The following is an 18,820-nucleotide window of genomic DNA, read 5'->3' as shown; positions in this document are numbered from 1 at the left end:
CTAAATAGCTGCTCATAGTTAAGTGAGTGCAAAAGTACAGGAAACATTGTACAAATTATTAACACAGTGGTACTCCAGAAACCTACATAAGCGGTCTCCGGGCCAATATGTTTTTTAATCTGACAAAGTGAAAGGTGAGAGAACAACTCATAAATATATGGTATGAATGGGTCCAAATTAAGCCATAATGGCAAGATATAGACAATTGTTTAAGGCAGATCAGTGCCATATTTGCCATTCAACCCAGCTGCATTTCTGCTCCACCACACAAAGATACCAGCTTCACACAAAAAGAGCCTAGTAATTACTTTTTTAAATGAGCCCAAAACCCTGATTCCACAACAGAACTTAATTGCCAACATCAAGCAAAGCTTTGAGTAAAGATCTTCATGGACAGCCCATTATTTGTGCACAGCACAATACCTGAAATATCTATTTTTAACTATATGACTGAAATTATGTGCCAAATACACAGTGGTATATTTTTACACACAATTTAAATAAAAAGCGCATATATGAACTTGGTATAAGGGAAAGATAGATTTAAATATATACACTATATTCTCCTTTTTTTCTTCACATTTTTTTATATTTGAAATAGCAGAATGTGCTTCATTATTTTGTCTAATGGTCTGTTTCAATCTCTCTAATAGAATCTTCTTTCACTATTCAAAATTCCTATCCGAATGCACATTGTTCAGCACTGGCTATTCAGGAAAGCAAATGCATAACAAATATTGGTTCCAGCTGTCGACAATCAGATGAACATCGGTAACTAGCTTCCTCTTCCCTCAGGTAGAGTCCCCAGGATAAATTTCCAATTTGCTGGCAGAGATACATCTTCCTGTGATGTTAATCAGGAATCTAGGTTAAGCCGAAAGCAGGACACTGCTATAAATACAAATGATTTCCCAAAGAGACATAATAAATTGTCATATTAACAGTATTTTCCTTATGAAAAAGATCTTGTAAATACTATTCTGCAGCCGATTCACAAATGTTCTCTGGTGGCTGTAGATATCCTTGTAAAAGTGTTCTAAAATGAAATCTGTCACTATTATAATTTGATGAAGCACATTTTGATACTAAATACAAGTCCTACATTAGTATTCAATGGTAATCAACATAGCCAGTGCAGCCATTGAGATAGCGAGCTGCTAAGAAGGTAGACCTATTTGAGCAGATCAGTATTATCCCTGCCAACCAGCATGAACCAGGAAATGAGGGACTGGACATCACCCCATAAAAAAAATGCATCAACCGACACAGATAATGACGCCATCTTTAAATAACAACCATCCAATGATTTCTCACCAATTCTTTGAGGTGTGTTAGGACTAACATGGGCTAATTCTACTTCCTAAATAGTCTTCCTAAAGTAAATTTCTTTCAATTTCCCAAGTGCGTGTTATTTTTATTGCTATTATTGGATGTGCATAATTTTCTGTTACTGAGGTTTACTTACATGTATTTATATGTAGTATGATAAGAACAATGTATACAAAAAACAAAATACTGTCTGCGCTTCTCACCCTAATAAAGTTGGCAACAAATATATAAACATAATATAAATGAGAGGTTTTGGTTATATGAATTGGCCAAAGCATAATTAAGCTCACCCGCCACGTCAAGGCACACTCTCAATAGGGTGAGATCCTACTCTCACCTCCTACATAGTGGGCACACAAAGCAGTTTATACTATGTAGGAGGTGAGAGTAGGATCTCACCCTATTGAGAGTGTGCCTTGACGTGGCGGGTGAGCTTAATTATGCTTTGGCCAATTCATATAACCAAAACCTCTCATTTATATTATGTTTATATATTTGTTGCCAACTTTATTAGGGTGAGAAGCGCAGACAGTATTTTGTTTTTTGTATACATTGTACAGCCAACACACTGTATCTGCAGCATGCTCACACTGTTTGGTAGGCCTTATATTATACATTTGTATTATTTGAGCCTGAGACTAGCTTAGCGCACCGACATTTTTTCTTTTCCCTGATAAGAACAATGGTTTAACCCCTTAATGACTAGGCCTGTCATGTACGGGCTCAAAATGCATGGTTTTCAATGGGTTTAGGGACCGCCCATTGTCCTTAAGGGGTTAAAACAATCTAGCACCATTAAAAATATATTGTTTCCTTCCTTCTGCTTATAAAATCATAAAAAGGCTTTTTTTCAGAGAATGGTTATGTGTGAAACCATACTGAACAAATTCAGTAGGTTTTTCTGTATTAACATAAAAATACAATTGCCATGCAGCATGAGTAATAAAACGTGAGGTACACAGGTAATTAAAATTACATACCTAATGTATAATGTGATCAAAGCAGCAAAACTTAATCTAAAATAACATTTCTACTATGTGGACAGACAAGATTAATATACATACTTATGGGCTTAATTAACGGTACAAAATTGTTTATTCCACATTATGTAACAATATTTGAGTAAAGAAATTTAGAAGTGGGTCATAAATCACATAATATTTCAGAGGTGTATGTGCAGTAAAGCTCAAACTAACAAAACTCTAGAATAAGAGGGAACAAGTACATTATTTAATTGTTATACTTAATACAATTTTTTCTATCATCATTTAGTGCATGGCATAAATGCATGATATTATCAAAAGAGGTTTTTGGCACCAATCTTACTTTCCATTGTGCCATTTGTATATGCAAATGTAGACTAAAGAACAGAGTGAATAATTGAACTAATTAGTGCTGGGTTGATGGTGGCAATTTATCAAATTCCCCAAGAGGAATACACCATCATTTTATTTTTCATTATTAATAATATTTGCTGAAATGCATGTACATTTATTTATATTTTGTGTTTAGTTGCTTGCTATGCAAAATCAGATTTTAATTAATTAAAGTAACAGTGCATATCATTTAATATACTAAGGTGTAAGCAAAATGTTATACTGATCAGAGCTCTTTTAGCTTACAATACTGAATGTGTTGCAGTCTACATTAAGACAAGTATTGTTTGCTGTCATTAAACAGAAAATTAAAATTAGAGCAGCATAGCTGCAATTGCCCCCCTGCCCCATTGCCAGCATCCTTCTGTTTATCAGACCTATGTTACTATGCTACTATATGTCCATAGAACTGTGGATCAAAGTCAGACTGGGTCCCCTGACCAGAGTGGCTTTCAGATAACATTGGATCATTTTGCTCATGGCCAGCTTAGGGAGCTGTGCTTATGGCACCCGCAGGGCTATGATTCTTAGTTAATTGGTGGTTATTAAATGCCTGTTGGGCTTAGCGCTCAACAGCTGGCAAGTTGTTTTTTGGATGTGAAAATTGCTGGTTATTCCGCTGGCCCGGGGAATAGCAATGTTTATGTTTAATAAAAGCTGTGGCCAAATGCCCTATCCCACAAATATGGTGTCCAGTGTCTTTATTTCATATGCGTTCTTCGGGGGGGGGGTTGGTTCTTTTGTTGGCCTATGCTATGGGCCTAAGCAATCATGAATTCTGCTGACCGTGTCCTTATTGCTAGTGCACACAAGACTACAGACTACACAGGATGACGTGTTTCACCCTTATTTCGCTCTAATTAACCTTAACTTTTTGCTATGAAAGTGAACCCATCTTTTGTTTTTGCTTTTTTTATTAATTGGGCTTTTGATTTCATATTTCTCAATTTAAAAAAAAAAACTTGGCAAAGCATGTACAGTAATAGAATTCAACAAACTCATTCCTTTCCATGAACATGCATCTATAATTACATCTTTAATATAAGATTATATGGACTTAGTTAAACACACAAATAATTAGACAGAGCCATTTCAAATATTTCAACAGCAGAATCCATTAACATAACATTATTCATAATATAGCGACAGTTGGGAACAGTAACTTTACAAAGTGTGAGTATAATAATAAATGTAATATTTATTCTAGTGTTCTATTTTACTTGCAGGGCTGTTTAAGATGCAGGGTTTTTTTGTAATTAGAATAATTGGCTAAAGGTAGACAATGTCTTTGCTCACCACTGAATTTGTGTTATTTATACAGTACATATACAGTGCATCCAATTAACTCTAAAACTTGAGGGCTAGTAACATTTATAATGATTGTAGGATGTTCAACTGCCAATCTGATGTCCAACAAATAGAAGTTCAATGTGCCAAAGGAAGGTACCCTGAGCAAATACAATTATTAAGAGTTACTCGTATTATTATTATTATTATTAATTATTGTTTTATATAGCACCATCACATTTTGTACAATGCACAGTGTATAAACAGGAAAAAAGCAAGTCTTAGAATTCTGTAATGTAATCATCTTACGTGGGAACTTCCTAGGGCAGGCTGTCCGGAGTGCTTCCTCTTTTAGGGAGTGGCTTTGTGTAGGACTAGGGTTATTCTCAGAGTATCTTTTATGGGAGGTAATATGACTGGGGGATTGTGGGAAGTGGGCTGGGAGTAGTTGGAACATGGGATGGGAAGTGGTGTAGCCCTGGCTGATGAAATAAAAAACTAACACGGAGACCTGGGGAATCTAGACATCAACCAGAGTCTCCGGGTTTGTTCTCAGGTAATCATGCATTAAGGTTAAAAGGTAAAAGTATGTGGAAAATAGGGTTGCCACTTGAATTATTCATTAGGGTACACATTTACATTTGCATGTTTAAGACAACCACATGTGTTGTCCTGCACTTTGTGTGGTTTATAAACTCCCATAAAAAACATGGTTACTCAGTTTTGCTCTGGTTTGTACCATTTGAAATGTATATGTGCTCCTAAAATGGCAAAGATATCAACCCTACTGGGAAACAGCCTTTAGAAGTTATCACTGAGTTGCTAAAATTAATGTTTTAACTCAAAAACATCAGTTTAGTAAAAGGTCTCAATAGTAACCCGGCTGCTATAGTTTCAATGCTATTTATTGGATTGTGTGAAAACCCATGCTATGCTGTATAATCCCTGAAGTATGTTTGTTGAAATACATGTGTGCTAGATCTATGTAGTTATGGAGTAGTAGGAATTAAATATAATATACCCCGAAAAATCCTAGACTTTTAGTCTAAAATACCTAAGGGGAATCTGAACGCTACTTTCAAAATTATTTCACAAGAAGGTTTGCAATGCATAGTGTTTAAAAAGAAATATGCATCTTAATTAGTCATTTAATTATTCCCCAAAGTAGCTAATATTATCTTACAATTAAATAATTTGGCATTAGTGTTTAGGCATCCATGCATGAAAAAGATTTTATTTTAAAGATTGAAGATATTAATCTTTTATAACAGAACAAACAGTACTATTCTTGCATTTTTTTTTAAATTAATAAGGGATTCAGTTTTTCACAAAAGGGCAGAAATAAAGTTTGTTAAAAACATCTGTTATATTTAGAAACGGTGTTAAAACTGATTAAAAAATAACTACTTGTTCTACATTTTCTCCTTTTTCAGTTCACCTTGTTATTTTGTGGTGGACTATTTGACAAGGACACAAACATTTACAGTGCTCTTGGAAAAGGCTCTGATTTGGCCACGCCAAAAGGTGAATTTTTTAAGTTATTCTTTAGTAGATTTACTTTAGGGCCATTGTCCTGCTGCATTACACAAGGTCTACTGAGCTTTAGCTGGTAGACAGCCATCCTGACATTATCTTGTATGATACCTTGATAAACTTGGGGATTTATTGTCCCCTCACTGATGGCATGCTGTCCAGATTACTTTGTAACCTTTTCCAGCTTTATTGAAATCAACTATTCTTGATTGTAGGTCTTCTGAGATTTATTTTTGTGAGGCATGGTTCACATCCGCAGATTAGCTAGAGGTTTAAGAATGCTAATCAAAATAATTTGATTTTCATTCTTAAACCTCTAGGAGAATCAGGAGCTCCAGAGTTGCATCACATTACCTCGTGGTCCTGCTTTAGCACCATGTATTGGTTCTTTAAAGAAGCCAATCAGTGTCAGCAAACCGATCTAACTGAAATCAATCTGAGTGCTTTCTATGCATGAATGAGTCTTGTTTTACCCCTGGAACCCTTTCTGAGTCAGTGCCAGGGCGTATTGCTCATGCATGCAGACAGTGGGAGAAGTTTCCGATCAAAAGTAGCTGCTAAGTACTTGCTAAGTAGCTGGGGGGGAGAAATAGGTAGGCAAATGCTTAGAGGAAGATAGTATACAGAATATCAAGCATTTGCCCGGGGGTCCCCATCTGTTATATGCATTAAACTTCATATAGATTTCATTTAAAAAATCTTACACAAATTTGTATTGAACATCTGCCCTTCTTGTAGGACAGATTTACTAGGATTCGCACTCCATTAACTTGTAATAGTGTAAGACTATATTAAAACTACACTAACCAGGCACCATCTGTTCTTAACCTTCTGGACTTTTCATCTCTGAAACTTCTACTTGAACACCCTTATCTGTTATACACATACATACACACGCTTTTGATAGAGAGCTTCAAATCTTAATCTACCAATCTTAATCTACCAATATCTATGCAATGGGAAAGCAGTATGCATTTAATAATGTATCCATTAGTTGATTAAGCTTAATTAGAGTTGAAATATTACATCGCCAATTTCATTTTATTGCTTTTGAGGAAACCATGCTAAATGGTTTGTACCCCGTGAATAAAAAAGACAGTAACATATTACTGAAAATACTAGCACATTTTTACTCAACGCTTTACCCTTGAATTAAACTATTTTTGTAATTCCACAGGGTGATATTAAGGGAAACATAGTACTGGTAACTTGTATACAACATAAATTCTGCAAAACAAGCCCCATCAGGATTCCTCAGAAATGCTTCCAAGCATACTGGCATCTTTCTCCTAGACTCAAAGATAAATTACAAAAGAACCCAGGCAGATAGTACAGACAGTTGCAAGTATTTGATTATTTTTCTAAATGGTTTTAAAAAATAAATATGTATTTAATAAAAATACTTTAAGGTTTGATTTTTTTTATTAACTATTATCATTTATATAGTTCCGTTTCTAACAAGTTTCTTTTAGTATAGTGGCAAAAAATGTAAGGTTACGTGTTTTAGTAACCTAGATTTAAAAATATTCAAGAACTACTTGCCTAATGTTCCAATGTGCTTTAATAAGCTTTTCTATAAGCTTAGTGAAGCTAAACTGGTACACAATTACTCCCTGAAGCACCCTTGTTGTTTAAAATATTCTGCTAAGTAGAACACTATCCCAGTCAGTGCTGGTGTTTTTAATGTAGAGTATGAATGTATTTGCCTCTTATATGCAGTTACCATATCCAGTTGCATACTTAGGGTGATGTGGGTAGGGGGACATCCACACCAACTCATAAGGGGGTGCCAAAATTGCCCCCAAAAATATTCATAAAGGGCTGGTCCAATTTTGTGAACATATTTGAACAAATCCAGGGAAGCAGTCACAGTAGGGTCAAATAACATTTAATAGGGATGCAAGGGGGAGAGATTAAGGGATGGAATAGTGAGAGTGTGTAAGGATTTGTGTGTGAGCATGTTTGTATGTGTCTGTGTGTTAGCATTAATGTGTATGTGTAAATTTATGAGTATGAATGTCTATGTACAAGTGGTTGAGAGCATGAATGTGTATGTATAAGTGACTGACTGTGAGAATGAATGTGTATGGGTTTTATGTGTGAGCATGGATGTGTGTGAAAATGGACGTATATGTCAGTGTGTGTAAGCATGGATATACAACTGTAAGACTGTTAGAGCAAGGAAATGTATGTGCCAGCATGGATGTGTATCTATAAGTGTGTGACCATGAACCATAGAAGCCCCGGCGCAAGTACTGGTCAACAGCAGCGTAGTTAGTCTACGCACATCGCACAGGCCTCCAGATCTCCTCTCTGGCAGCAGGCAACCTCCGCTGCTACCTGACACCTCCGCCGGGTTTTCTATGTCAGAGCACCGGCGTGACGTGGCCTTTCGGTGCTCAGTCATAGAAGCCGCCGAGGAAGTCCCAGGAACCAGCGGAGGTTGTCTGCACGCATACCTGGGAACTCTCTGGGTCTCCGGGTCACCACAGGGAAACTTTGGGTCGTGGGAGCGGCATTGCAGCACGCCCCACAAAGCAGGACCTCCTGCCTGTATTCCACAAGAGGGGGCTAGGTTTAGCCAGAGCCGCAAAGTTCCCTGACATCATATCCTGGTGCCCCTTGTCTTAAAGACATGCAGTGTCTTTTACTGCATACTATGGAGACTGTGTCAGGCTAGTTGAGGAGCTCTTACTTGTAATCAGCCTATTAAACAGTGGCACACTGTGGGGCAAGATCTCCTTAGTCAGCCTAGGCCAGAATACGTTGCTGTGTAGCATTGGCTGGTGACTTATGAGTACAGATGTAAGAAGCAACATTTTCCCCCTAAATTTGAGGTCTATTGTATTACAATAGGTTTCTGAAACAAAAACTGGGACTACTGGAGTTAAGACTTTTAGCTTGGAGGGAGAATATATCACTTGATCAGATCTGTAGTTTTTTTTTATATGTAGACTCTGCTTTTTCTTGTAAATGAATCCATTGTGTTCTCTTCAGTTACGTTTCCTACATTAAAGATTATGTTATCATTATATGTTTGGAACCGTCAAACCTTTTATGAATCTTAATAAAAGAAGTAGACACTAATCTGACAATCCGTTTCTTGGAGTATCTCCTAGTCTGTAATCTCATGAATGTCAAGTGTCACCCAATTTAATGTATAAACATGCGGTTTTTCTCCTTTTACTCAAGTCACTCATTCACTAAGGCGGTACAAAAGACATAGTTAACTGCTTAGAAGGTATTGAAAAAAAGCAAAACTCTTTGGTGGATTTAGAGGTCACTACCGGTGATTTAAAGGTTGGTGTAGGCCATTATGTGCAAGTGACAGTAAACATTTACTTAATGTAAACCATCATGAAAACATGGCTTGATGATCAATTGAAGAAATTAAATTTGTTATAAATTATGCTAGCCAAATGTAATGCAAGTGAAGCCCATGGACATTACTTTTACAAATAGGTGCGGTTATATGAGGATGCATTTATGACATTTGTTACAAAAAATCATATAAGCCTGATAAAGTGGTGGTAGTTACTGTTTTCTCTGGATAGATATCAAGGTAACAGTGCTTTGACATGGATATTATAGCCCCTTTCTATCTTCATCAGTGTAGAAAATAATCGGTCAGATAACCCTTATATACAAAATACACTGTGTCCATTCCATTTGTCTCCTAACCCCAAAAACATTTGAAACAATATTCTTTATCATAAGCCAGTTTGTCTTCTCCTCATGCGTTCACCTTGTAATCTCTCAGCTGAAACATTTTCATGGCCCATTTATATTGCTTTGCCAATAAGTAATGATATCTTTGTCTCCCAGGATCCATAGCCATAAACTTTTATTATTATTTTTTTTCGTGGTTGTCTTTTATCAAAACTTGCAGACACAAAAGGCCATTTAACGAAAATTACAGAATATTCAGAGGTTCCTACATAAACCCTTGCGAATTACTTCATTTCTATGAATCATATTTTAGTCTAATTTTCTCCTTAACCACTGTTTACATATGCTATATTTAATACAATTATTATATATTAATATTGCTATAACAATTATTAGCAAAGGTTTTCATACACTTAATATTAAAAAATGTATTGTCCATAAGCTAAATCAAATTCCACCAAGAGAAACACAATAATGCTAATTATATCAATAAAACACAAGTGCCCACAACTATATCAATTCGTTTTTCCAGAAAGAAATTAACAATGAAGGAATTGTATCCACATTTTGGACAAAAAAACACTGTTAGTGGGGCCTTTTTAGAATAGTCTACAAAATCTACAGGATTCCTCCATACAGTATGTGGCATAACATGTTAGATTATATTAAAAAATATACCGTTTGCTGTTTATATTACATTGTCATTTTCTAATACTCTAATACTAAAACATAAATATATTTTCAGATTTTATTTGGAATTAAAGAGTACATTATTATTATGTCACCTAAGTTCATTTTAACGATACATAAGCTAGTTGTCTAAGTAATTGTTTTATTACTAGGCACGTGGGTTCTTGCATGGAGTCATTAGTACCACTAACTGGAATGGCCTTTTTACAACGGGATTTATTAATGGAATTGGTTCAGCAAGTTTAATGTACCATTGTAAATACAGTAGTATTATTACTTTTATGTCTCCTGGAGGTATTGTTAGTAATTCATTATCAAAAGTATAGGTAATCAGTATAGGATCAGTAGGTTTAATTAAAACTCTAACATTAGTATACAGAATGATTAAAAATGAAGAATTAACTATTTCAATTCTATTGGCAACTGAGACATTTGATTGTTTCTTACACATAGAGAATAAACATCCGAGCTTTACTGTATCTTTACTAAAATTGAAAGGATTAGGGTTAAATAACTTAATGTATTAAACATAATTAAGGGAAATGACCACAATTAATCTATCATGCAGTTGGATTTACAGATCTGCCTACCTACAATCTCTTTGCTGTGGATGAAAAACAGTATGAGGCAATCTAGTTTTATTAGTCTGAAGTATAATCAAGTGGCATTTAAATCTAGGTATAATATAAAAGGGTTACAATTCAAATAGCTATGTGCAAGAATTCAAGATTGGGTTAAACAATTTAATTATTTTTTGTAAATAAGGGCACTGAAAATTTCAAGCCATTTACTATAAAATAGATTAACTTGTTTTATTTCTGAAGCTGATTCTTCAGACTGTCAGTATCCCAGACAGTTGACACAGACATACGGCCCTTTGGTAATAAATCTAGTGAGTTTGGAACTCACATTTCTTCTGAAAATCATAGATTTACAGTGCCTTGCAAAACTATTCACTCCCCTTGACATTTTTTCATATTTTGTTGTGTTAAAACTTGGAATTAAAATTCCAAAATATTCCAAAATGGTTAAGTGAAATTAAGAAAATAATTTATTTTAAAACATTCTCAAAAATAAAAACTGGAAAAGTGGTGTGTATATGTTTCACCCCCATTGCTATGAAACCCCTAAGTAAAATCTGGTGCAACCAATTACCTCCAGAAGTCACATGCTTAGTTAAATAAAGTCCACCTGTGTGCAATCTAAGTGTCTCATGATCTCGGTATGTATATATATATATATATATATATATATATATATATATATATATATATATATATATATATATATATATACACATGTTCTGAAAGGCCCCAGAGCTTGCAACACCACATGGGGCACCACCAAGAAAGCAGCACCTTGAAGATCAAGAAGCTCTCCAGGTCAGGAACAAAGTTGTGTAGAAGTACAGATCATATTTTTGGATAAAAAAAAACCCAAAAACTTTGAACATCCCAAGGTGCACCATTAAAACCAATATTTAGAAATGGAAAGAATATGAAGCCACAACAAATCTGCCAAGAGAGGGCCGCCCACCAAGACTCATGGACCAGGCAAGGAGGGTGTTAATCAGAGAGGAAACAAAAATAAGTCTGAAGGAGCTGAAAATCTCCACAGAGGAGATTAGAGTACCCCCACTGTGTACACTTTACAGAGCTAGGCTTTATGGAAGAAAAAAGCCATTGCTTAAAGAACAAAATAAGCAGGCACGTTTGCTGTTCACCAAAAGACATGTGGTAAACTCCCCATATGGAAGAATGTACTCAGGTCAGTTGAGAGAAACATTGAACTTTTTGGCAATATAGGAAAACACTATGCATGGCGCAAACCCAACATCTCTCATCACGCCAAGAACAGGGACTAAGAAACTAGTCAGGATTGAAAGAATGACAGATGGCACTAAATATGGGAAAATTCTTAGACTAGGACAGAGGTTCATTCTCCAGTAGGACAATGGCCTTAAACATACTGCTAAAGCAACACTCGAGTTGTTTAAGGGGAAACATTTAAATGCCTTTGAACGGCCTATTCAAACCCCAGACCTCAATCCAACGTGCCAAGCTTATAGAGACATATCCCTAGCAGCTGTAATTGTTGCAAAAGGTCGCTCGACAAAGTATAGGGGAGATAAATAGTTATGCACGCTCAAGTGGTAAGCATGTTACAAACCCCCAACAAATCCATTTTAATTCCAGGTTGTAATGCAACAAAATAGGAAAAATGCCAACTTTTCTAATAAAACAAAAATAATAATAAAACATTTTGTAGAAAGGTCTTTGAACCAGTAACTTTTTTATAGTATATAAATAGACATAAAGTAATCATATTTTACTATATAAAAATTTGTGGTTTCCTCTACCTTATATCTATATATATATATATATATATATATATATATATATATATATATATGTATATATATATATCTATATATATATATATATATATATATACATATACTTTATTTTGCCACCAGAGAATACCAAGGACTCGGTCTGTACTCCACAATGCATGATCAATGACCAGAAGGCACACAGAATCAAGCAGTTAGAAATGGATGCACCAGGACAGAACTGTGAATAGGTCAGGTGGATAGCCCAGGCTGGATAGCCTACGGAAAGGTGCTGTGGCTGTATAGCCCACATGGCAGAATAAGAACAGGTAAAGGGCCAATGACAGAGCCACGACTGAAGGCTGTAACTCCAAAGAAATGAAAACGAACATGGAAACATAGAAAATTAGTTATCCATTTGTTTGTCCGACTTGACACCATTACAACTTCACCTTGCTCCTCCTCTCCTTTTGATAACATTTTATATCACTTCTATTAATTAGTAGCTGTCTTTTTTGCTTTTATTAGGCTTCGCTGTATCAGAGATATGTATTATTGGAATATGAATAGAAATTTATATTTTGTTACAGTCATGAGCGTACAATCAATAACATTTGATAACAATGTAGGGATGTGTCACTTCTTACCTGAGACCATAAAGAACAGTGCCATCAGGATGAAGCCGAATCATTCTATTCTTGACTGTAACACCATGAACAAAAGATTTCTTGTCATTCAGAAAGTATGTATCAGGAACCCACAGCTGATCTGCTACTCTGTTGTCCAAGGTCAAATTTAAAGGAATTACTGAATATGAAAGTCTTTTATCCCTCCATGCTTGTTGAAAGTACATTGTTAAAGTGTAGTCCTGTAAAAAGACAAAAATGAAGTGCAATAAATACCTAGGGAACTTTTTAACAAATCTAAAAAAAAAAGACATTTTAACTAATAATACTATTTACAAACTTCTACAAATACTAGCAAAATCATAATCTTATGGAATCCCTTCCTTACCATCCTATAGCAGTTTTTCATTACAATTTCCTTCGTGACCACTAATCTCTCCCCTCATATCTTTGGACACAGCTTTTATTTGTCTATGCTTGTTCACCTGATATAATAAATGCATAAAATAATACCATTGTCTTCCACTGCCATTTCATTTATCCAACCCAAGTTTTTTTTTTCCTTTCTACAAATGGTTTACCATTCATAATTATTTTTTTATTTTCAGTATACTTAAATCAGTATTACTAATTTTCCTTTTTTCATTATCTTTAAACCAGTATTAGAAATATGCTATAATGGCAACCTTATCCATAATGGACATTTTTATTATATGCAGTAGTACTTGACTAACCAGCATCAAATGGTTTATGGCATATAACCTGCTATATTTTTGGTATTCTTTGATTTTCAATCTACATGACTTCGCAATTATCGACAGCACTACCTATAGGTAAGCAGAAAGTAGGGAGATAGGGTAAAGCGTTAGGTAAAGATAATAATGAGAAGAGAAAGGGGAGAAACAGGGAAGAGAAAATGAGAGATACAGAGAAAAGGTTGAGAGATAAAGAGAACAAAGAGAGACAAAAAGAAAATGAAGAGATAAAGAGAAACAAGATAAGGGATAATGAGAAGGAGGATGAAAGAGAAGGGAGAGAAAGGGGAGAGGCAGGGCGTAACTAGAAACCCCAGGTCCTCCCCAACAGCTGGTAAGTGCCATCATTGCCCATAAATAACTTGCCTTCTTTGCCCCACCTTCCAACATACACTCTGGCACATATATGCAGACACGCTTACACAAACTCATACTCACTAACAAACACACACACAATTACACATGCATGCTTTCACACACACAATTACATATCCATGCTCGCACACACAATTAGACATTCTTGCTCATACACACACACACACACAATTAGACATCCATGGCATATTCTGTTGATGCAATCTGGGTGCTGGGCAAGTCCTATATGTGCAATCTGGGGCTGTCATTTGGGATGTGCGACCTGTGATCTATACCTCCAATTTAGGGTTTCCATGGATTATTTATTTGATCTATACTTTCAATTCAGACTTTGCTTATGATTTTTCAATTGATCTATACCTGCAAGGCTGGGTTGGTATGTGATTCATTTGCTCTATACCTGCAATGCTATGTTTCCATGTGTTTATTGAATCTATACCTGCAAATATAGGGTTTATATGCCTTATTCAGTTGATCTATATCTGTAATGCTGGGTTTACATGTGTTGTTTATTTGATCTGGGGCGATGATGGAGCGATGTTATGGGGTGAACCACACAGGGTCCCTGAACACCTAAGGCCGGCCCTGCGGGTGGCTGCTGTGTCACGAAACAAAGAAAGGAGATAGGCGCTGCTCTAAATGAGGCCCAGAAAGCCTCCTGCCACCCTGAACCAGTGTGTACTGATTGGCTGCATATATATATATATATATTCTCCATTTTGTAGCAGAGGAGAACTGAAGACTTGGGCGCCGTCAACACAAGAGGAGGCAGGTCATGTGTATGATGCACTCACATGACTCTGCTTCCAAGGTCGGGAGACAAGAGGCAGCAAAAACCCTTGCATCAGCCCCGAATTCACATTTACCATATAAGTAGGTATGTATAGAAGTAAACAACTTCCATTCTTCTATTTTGCCAAAATCATAGCCAATCATAGGACATTCTATACAAAGCTCTTTAAATGTTCTTTACCCTTGCAAATGCATGGAGGAAATAATTAGAATAAATATATAATGTTAACAAATAGTTTTTAATACATAATGCAAAGAGTTAACATACCTTTCCTCCTATATTTTTATACTTTCTATTCATGTCATATGTATTTAAGATTTTGCTTCTTAATTTTTGCATTTTGCTAAAAAGGAGATCGATGAGGTTTATGTGACTCAAATAAAGGTAACAACTTTTGTCTAAAGCCTGAATCTTTCAATTTGGCTATATCTACTTGCCACATGTATATCAATATGACCATTATGCATCATGATTTGCTAACGTATATTATAATAACTTTTGTAGTTATAATAATTATATGTTGTAAATGTATGCAAATCTTATTATACGGATATCATTAAACTCTAGGGTCAGGAGAGGCAATGAATAATCAGTCAGAAATAAACTAGATTCAGCACACTGTTAATGTTTACTGAATTTTATGTAATATAATGTCTGTAGTGTTTCTTCACAGGTACATGCACATGACATTAAAGTCATTAAATGATGTTCAACTAATAAGAAAGTGTTTCTATTCATAAAACATCTTGTAAGAGCACAACCCTTTCGACGTCCAAGGTTTGACTATTTTTGTATTCTGTATATAGTGCACTCAAGTGAGATAAAGTTAGACAAAGCAGCTGATATAATATAAAATACTTATGTTTAATGAAATATGTATGTTAAGTGTAAAAAAGTCAATTAGTTGAAACCACAACACTAAAATATGCAAGAAGAAACTTTAGCTGAGGCAGAAACAATGTATAATGTATGCCACACTCATAGAGAAGTGTACGCTCTAATTCTTTTTGCCATGCACAATAATGCATGCCCAAATAGTGGACATCTCCTACGCTAGCTCTGCTTGCTGTAGCCCACCTGATGGTTCCCTAGGGTGTAGTACCCCTGGGTCTTTCTCTTCCACCTTCTGAGGAAACCTATAAACTAAGTAGCTGCTTAACCTATATATATGACATCATCTTTGAAAGCATATGTTAAGGACTACAGGGAAAATATTCAATATTACGTTTTGGAACCAATTAGAGGTGGCTAACGGTTCCTTTTTTATGTTACTTAAATGTAATGAAAAATGTTCAATGCAAACTTAATGCTCATGAAATGATGTAAGCAACAGAGGACCACAAAGATCTTTCACAAAAACAGACATTAGTAGCAGGGGCGTACCTAGAGTATTTGGCACCTGGGGTCGATCTTGTTTGTGGCACCCCCCAACACACACACTTTAAAACTGCATAGCTTCTATCGTTATATACTGGCGCAGACATTGAAGGTGGTACAGCATAACACTTATCACTATATACTGAGGCAGACATTGACGGTGGTACAGTATGACTTTTATCATCATATACTAAGGCAGACATTGACCAGGGTACATCATAACACCTATCACTATATACTGAGGCAGACATTGACGGTGGCACAGCATAACACCTATCACTATATACTGAGGCAGACATTGATGGTGGTACAGCATAACACCTACCACTATATACCGAGGCAGACATTGATGGTGGTACAGCATAACACCTATCACTATATACTGAGGCAGACATTGACGGTGGCACAACTTAACACCTATCACTATATACTGAGGCATACATTGATGGTGGTACAGCATAACACCTACAACTATATACCGAGGGAGACATTGACGGTGGTGCAGCATAACACCTATCACTATATACTGAGGCAGACATTGACGGGGGTATAGCATAACACCTATCACTATATACTGAGGCAGACATTAAAAGTGGAACAGCATAACACCTATCACTATATATTGAGGCAGACATTGACGGTGGTACAGCATAACCCCTATCACTATATACTAAGCCAAACATTGATGTGGTGTAGGCCTACCACTTCAGTGTCTGGCTTAGTAGTAGGGATGCGCCGAAATGAAAATTCTGGACCGAAACCAAAAAGGACCCCCATCATAAAAAAATTATTTTTATTAAAAGTAAGTAACACACCAAAATTGGACAAAAAAATCAATAACAGTATTACTATATATATATATATATATATATATATATATATAATGTCAAAAAATAGAGTATTGCAGAGTATGCGGTGATACCTTTTTTATTGGACTAACAATATTAAAAAGACAAGCTTTCGAGAGTTATCCTCCCTTCATCAGGTCCGAAGCAATACTAATCAACATGATAGAGGTTACAACTTAAAACAAGTGATGGTATAAGAGAAGGGGGGGGGTTGAGTGGGGTGTCGTAAATAATAGGTCTGGAGGTGAGACATGCAGGGAGGCAGAGAGATAACCCAGGGACAGAACAAATAAACTTAGGGAAACCAATAACCACAGTAAAACATCAAAGATAATAACAGCAATTAGACATTGGATGACTAGATGAAGTTCATATGAAGTTCTGGTAGTGTGTAAGGAAACCAGAATCCACATTAAGTCCCTCTTTTATGGTGTTAAAATGTGTTATCATTTTCATCTCAAATGTTTTTCTTTCCTGAGAGTTTCTGAAATTTCCTTTGAGTACTTTAATTTTTAGATTTTGGATGAAGTGATTGTTCTGTGTGAAATGATGTCCTACCGGGGTGCAATATTTTTCTTCCTCATGGTTTTTGAGGGAGCTTCGGTGCAGGTTCATTCTAAGGTGCAGCTTAAGCCCAGTTTCTCCAATGTAGCACCCTTTGTCACATGCAGAACATTGTATCATGTACACCACGTTTGCCGATGTACATGAGTAAGAATCTTTGATGATGTATGTTTTGTTGTTGTGACTGGCTGTGTTGCTGTCACATATATGTTGGCAAAGTTTGCAGTGAGATTTGTTGCATGGTACAGTGCAACAAATCCCGCTGCAAACTTTGCCACATCGAGCAAATGCCCAACGAACCAGTGGTAAGCCTCATACTTACCCATACTGCGCAACAAACCAGTGGTAAGCCTCATATTTACCCATACTGCCTCTACAGTGGTAGATTGATATTTCTACTGGAAGAGGTGCATGGTTTTTGGATCTAACTATGTAAGGTTACATTATTGTGACATCTCTGGGCTCCCTATTAACAGCAGACCAGAGGCTTTTGTCTTCATCTCCCCTGTAGTGGCTCTGAGCATCTCTATGAGTAAGCACCCAGTGTACTTTGTAGCCTGTCCTTAACATATATTGAGTTGGCAAAAAACATTTTATTATGACGTGATTGTATATTAGTATGATGGAAAAGTGGTCTCACTCACGTCTGGACCTGTTCCGCCCACAAAATACACTCAGACTTTTCTTATTTTTAAAAATAAGCCAAGTCATGTGATGATGTGGGTATACCCTGTAGAAAGCAAAAAACAGTAACCTTTAGAATTCTCTTTATTTTTTATTACTAAATTATCTACATAATGTTCTACTTAGTCAACTGAAAAAGATAAGTCAATCAAAATAATAATAAAAACAGCTAAATAGGCATTTGTACAATAACTACTTTGTGTCTTGTAACATACTATTTCCAACATTCTTTTCTTAGCAGGGCTATATATTTTGATTTAAAAAAATGGTAACTGTTTTCTAAATGCTGGAAAAATCAAGAGATGGAATTGAAAGCTCACTCTAGCCATCACGTGCACATAATAGCTGTGAGGTCAATTTAAATTTACTTGTGTTCCCCTTGTAAATGCATAGTGGGATTACATAAAATGTTATGAGAGATACGAACCTTTATGAAATGTGTTATACTGTGTAGTTTAAAAAAATAAAACTTCATATCCCAGTTATACAAAGCAGGTAGAAAGGGGACTGAGAGAATAGGTATTTATTCTCCTAATCACTAGATCAAAAAAGGCTCAAGCAGGTAACAGCCTTACAAGCCCC

At 35.8% G+C, this 18,820-nt stretch overlaps 1 protein-coding gene across 3 annotated transcripts in view; it reads right to left on the bottom strand.

Annotated features, from left to right (window-relative positions):
* The window catches only part of LOC149282570 (gamma-aminobutyric acid receptor subunit beta-2-like), a 169,883-nt gene that overhangs the window by 84,092 nt on the left and 66,971 nt on the right, over positions 1–18,820 (bottom strand). For all 3 annotated transcript variants that reach the window (XM_089498038.1, XM_089498039.1, XM_089498040.1), the window contains exon 4: positions 12,864–13,084. In XM_089498038.1, coding sequence (XP_089354164.1) covers positions 12,864–13,084 — 221 coding nt within the window. The remainder of the gene's footprint in view (positions 1–12,863; positions 13,085–18,820) is intronic.

This window comes from Sceloporus occidentalis, unplaced genomic scaffold (assembly GCF_023333645.1).
Source record: "Sceloporus occidentalis isolate IW3139 unplaced genomic scaffold, rSceOcc1.0.p SCAF_112, whole genome shotgun sequence".
Classification (NCBI taxonomy): domain Eukaryota; kingdom Metazoa; phylum Chordata; class Lepidosauria; order Squamata; family Phrynosomatidae; genus Sceloporus; species Sceloporus occidentalis.
Note: the sequence above shows the minus strand (reverse complement) of the source record. Positions and strands in the feature narration are given on the sequence as shown.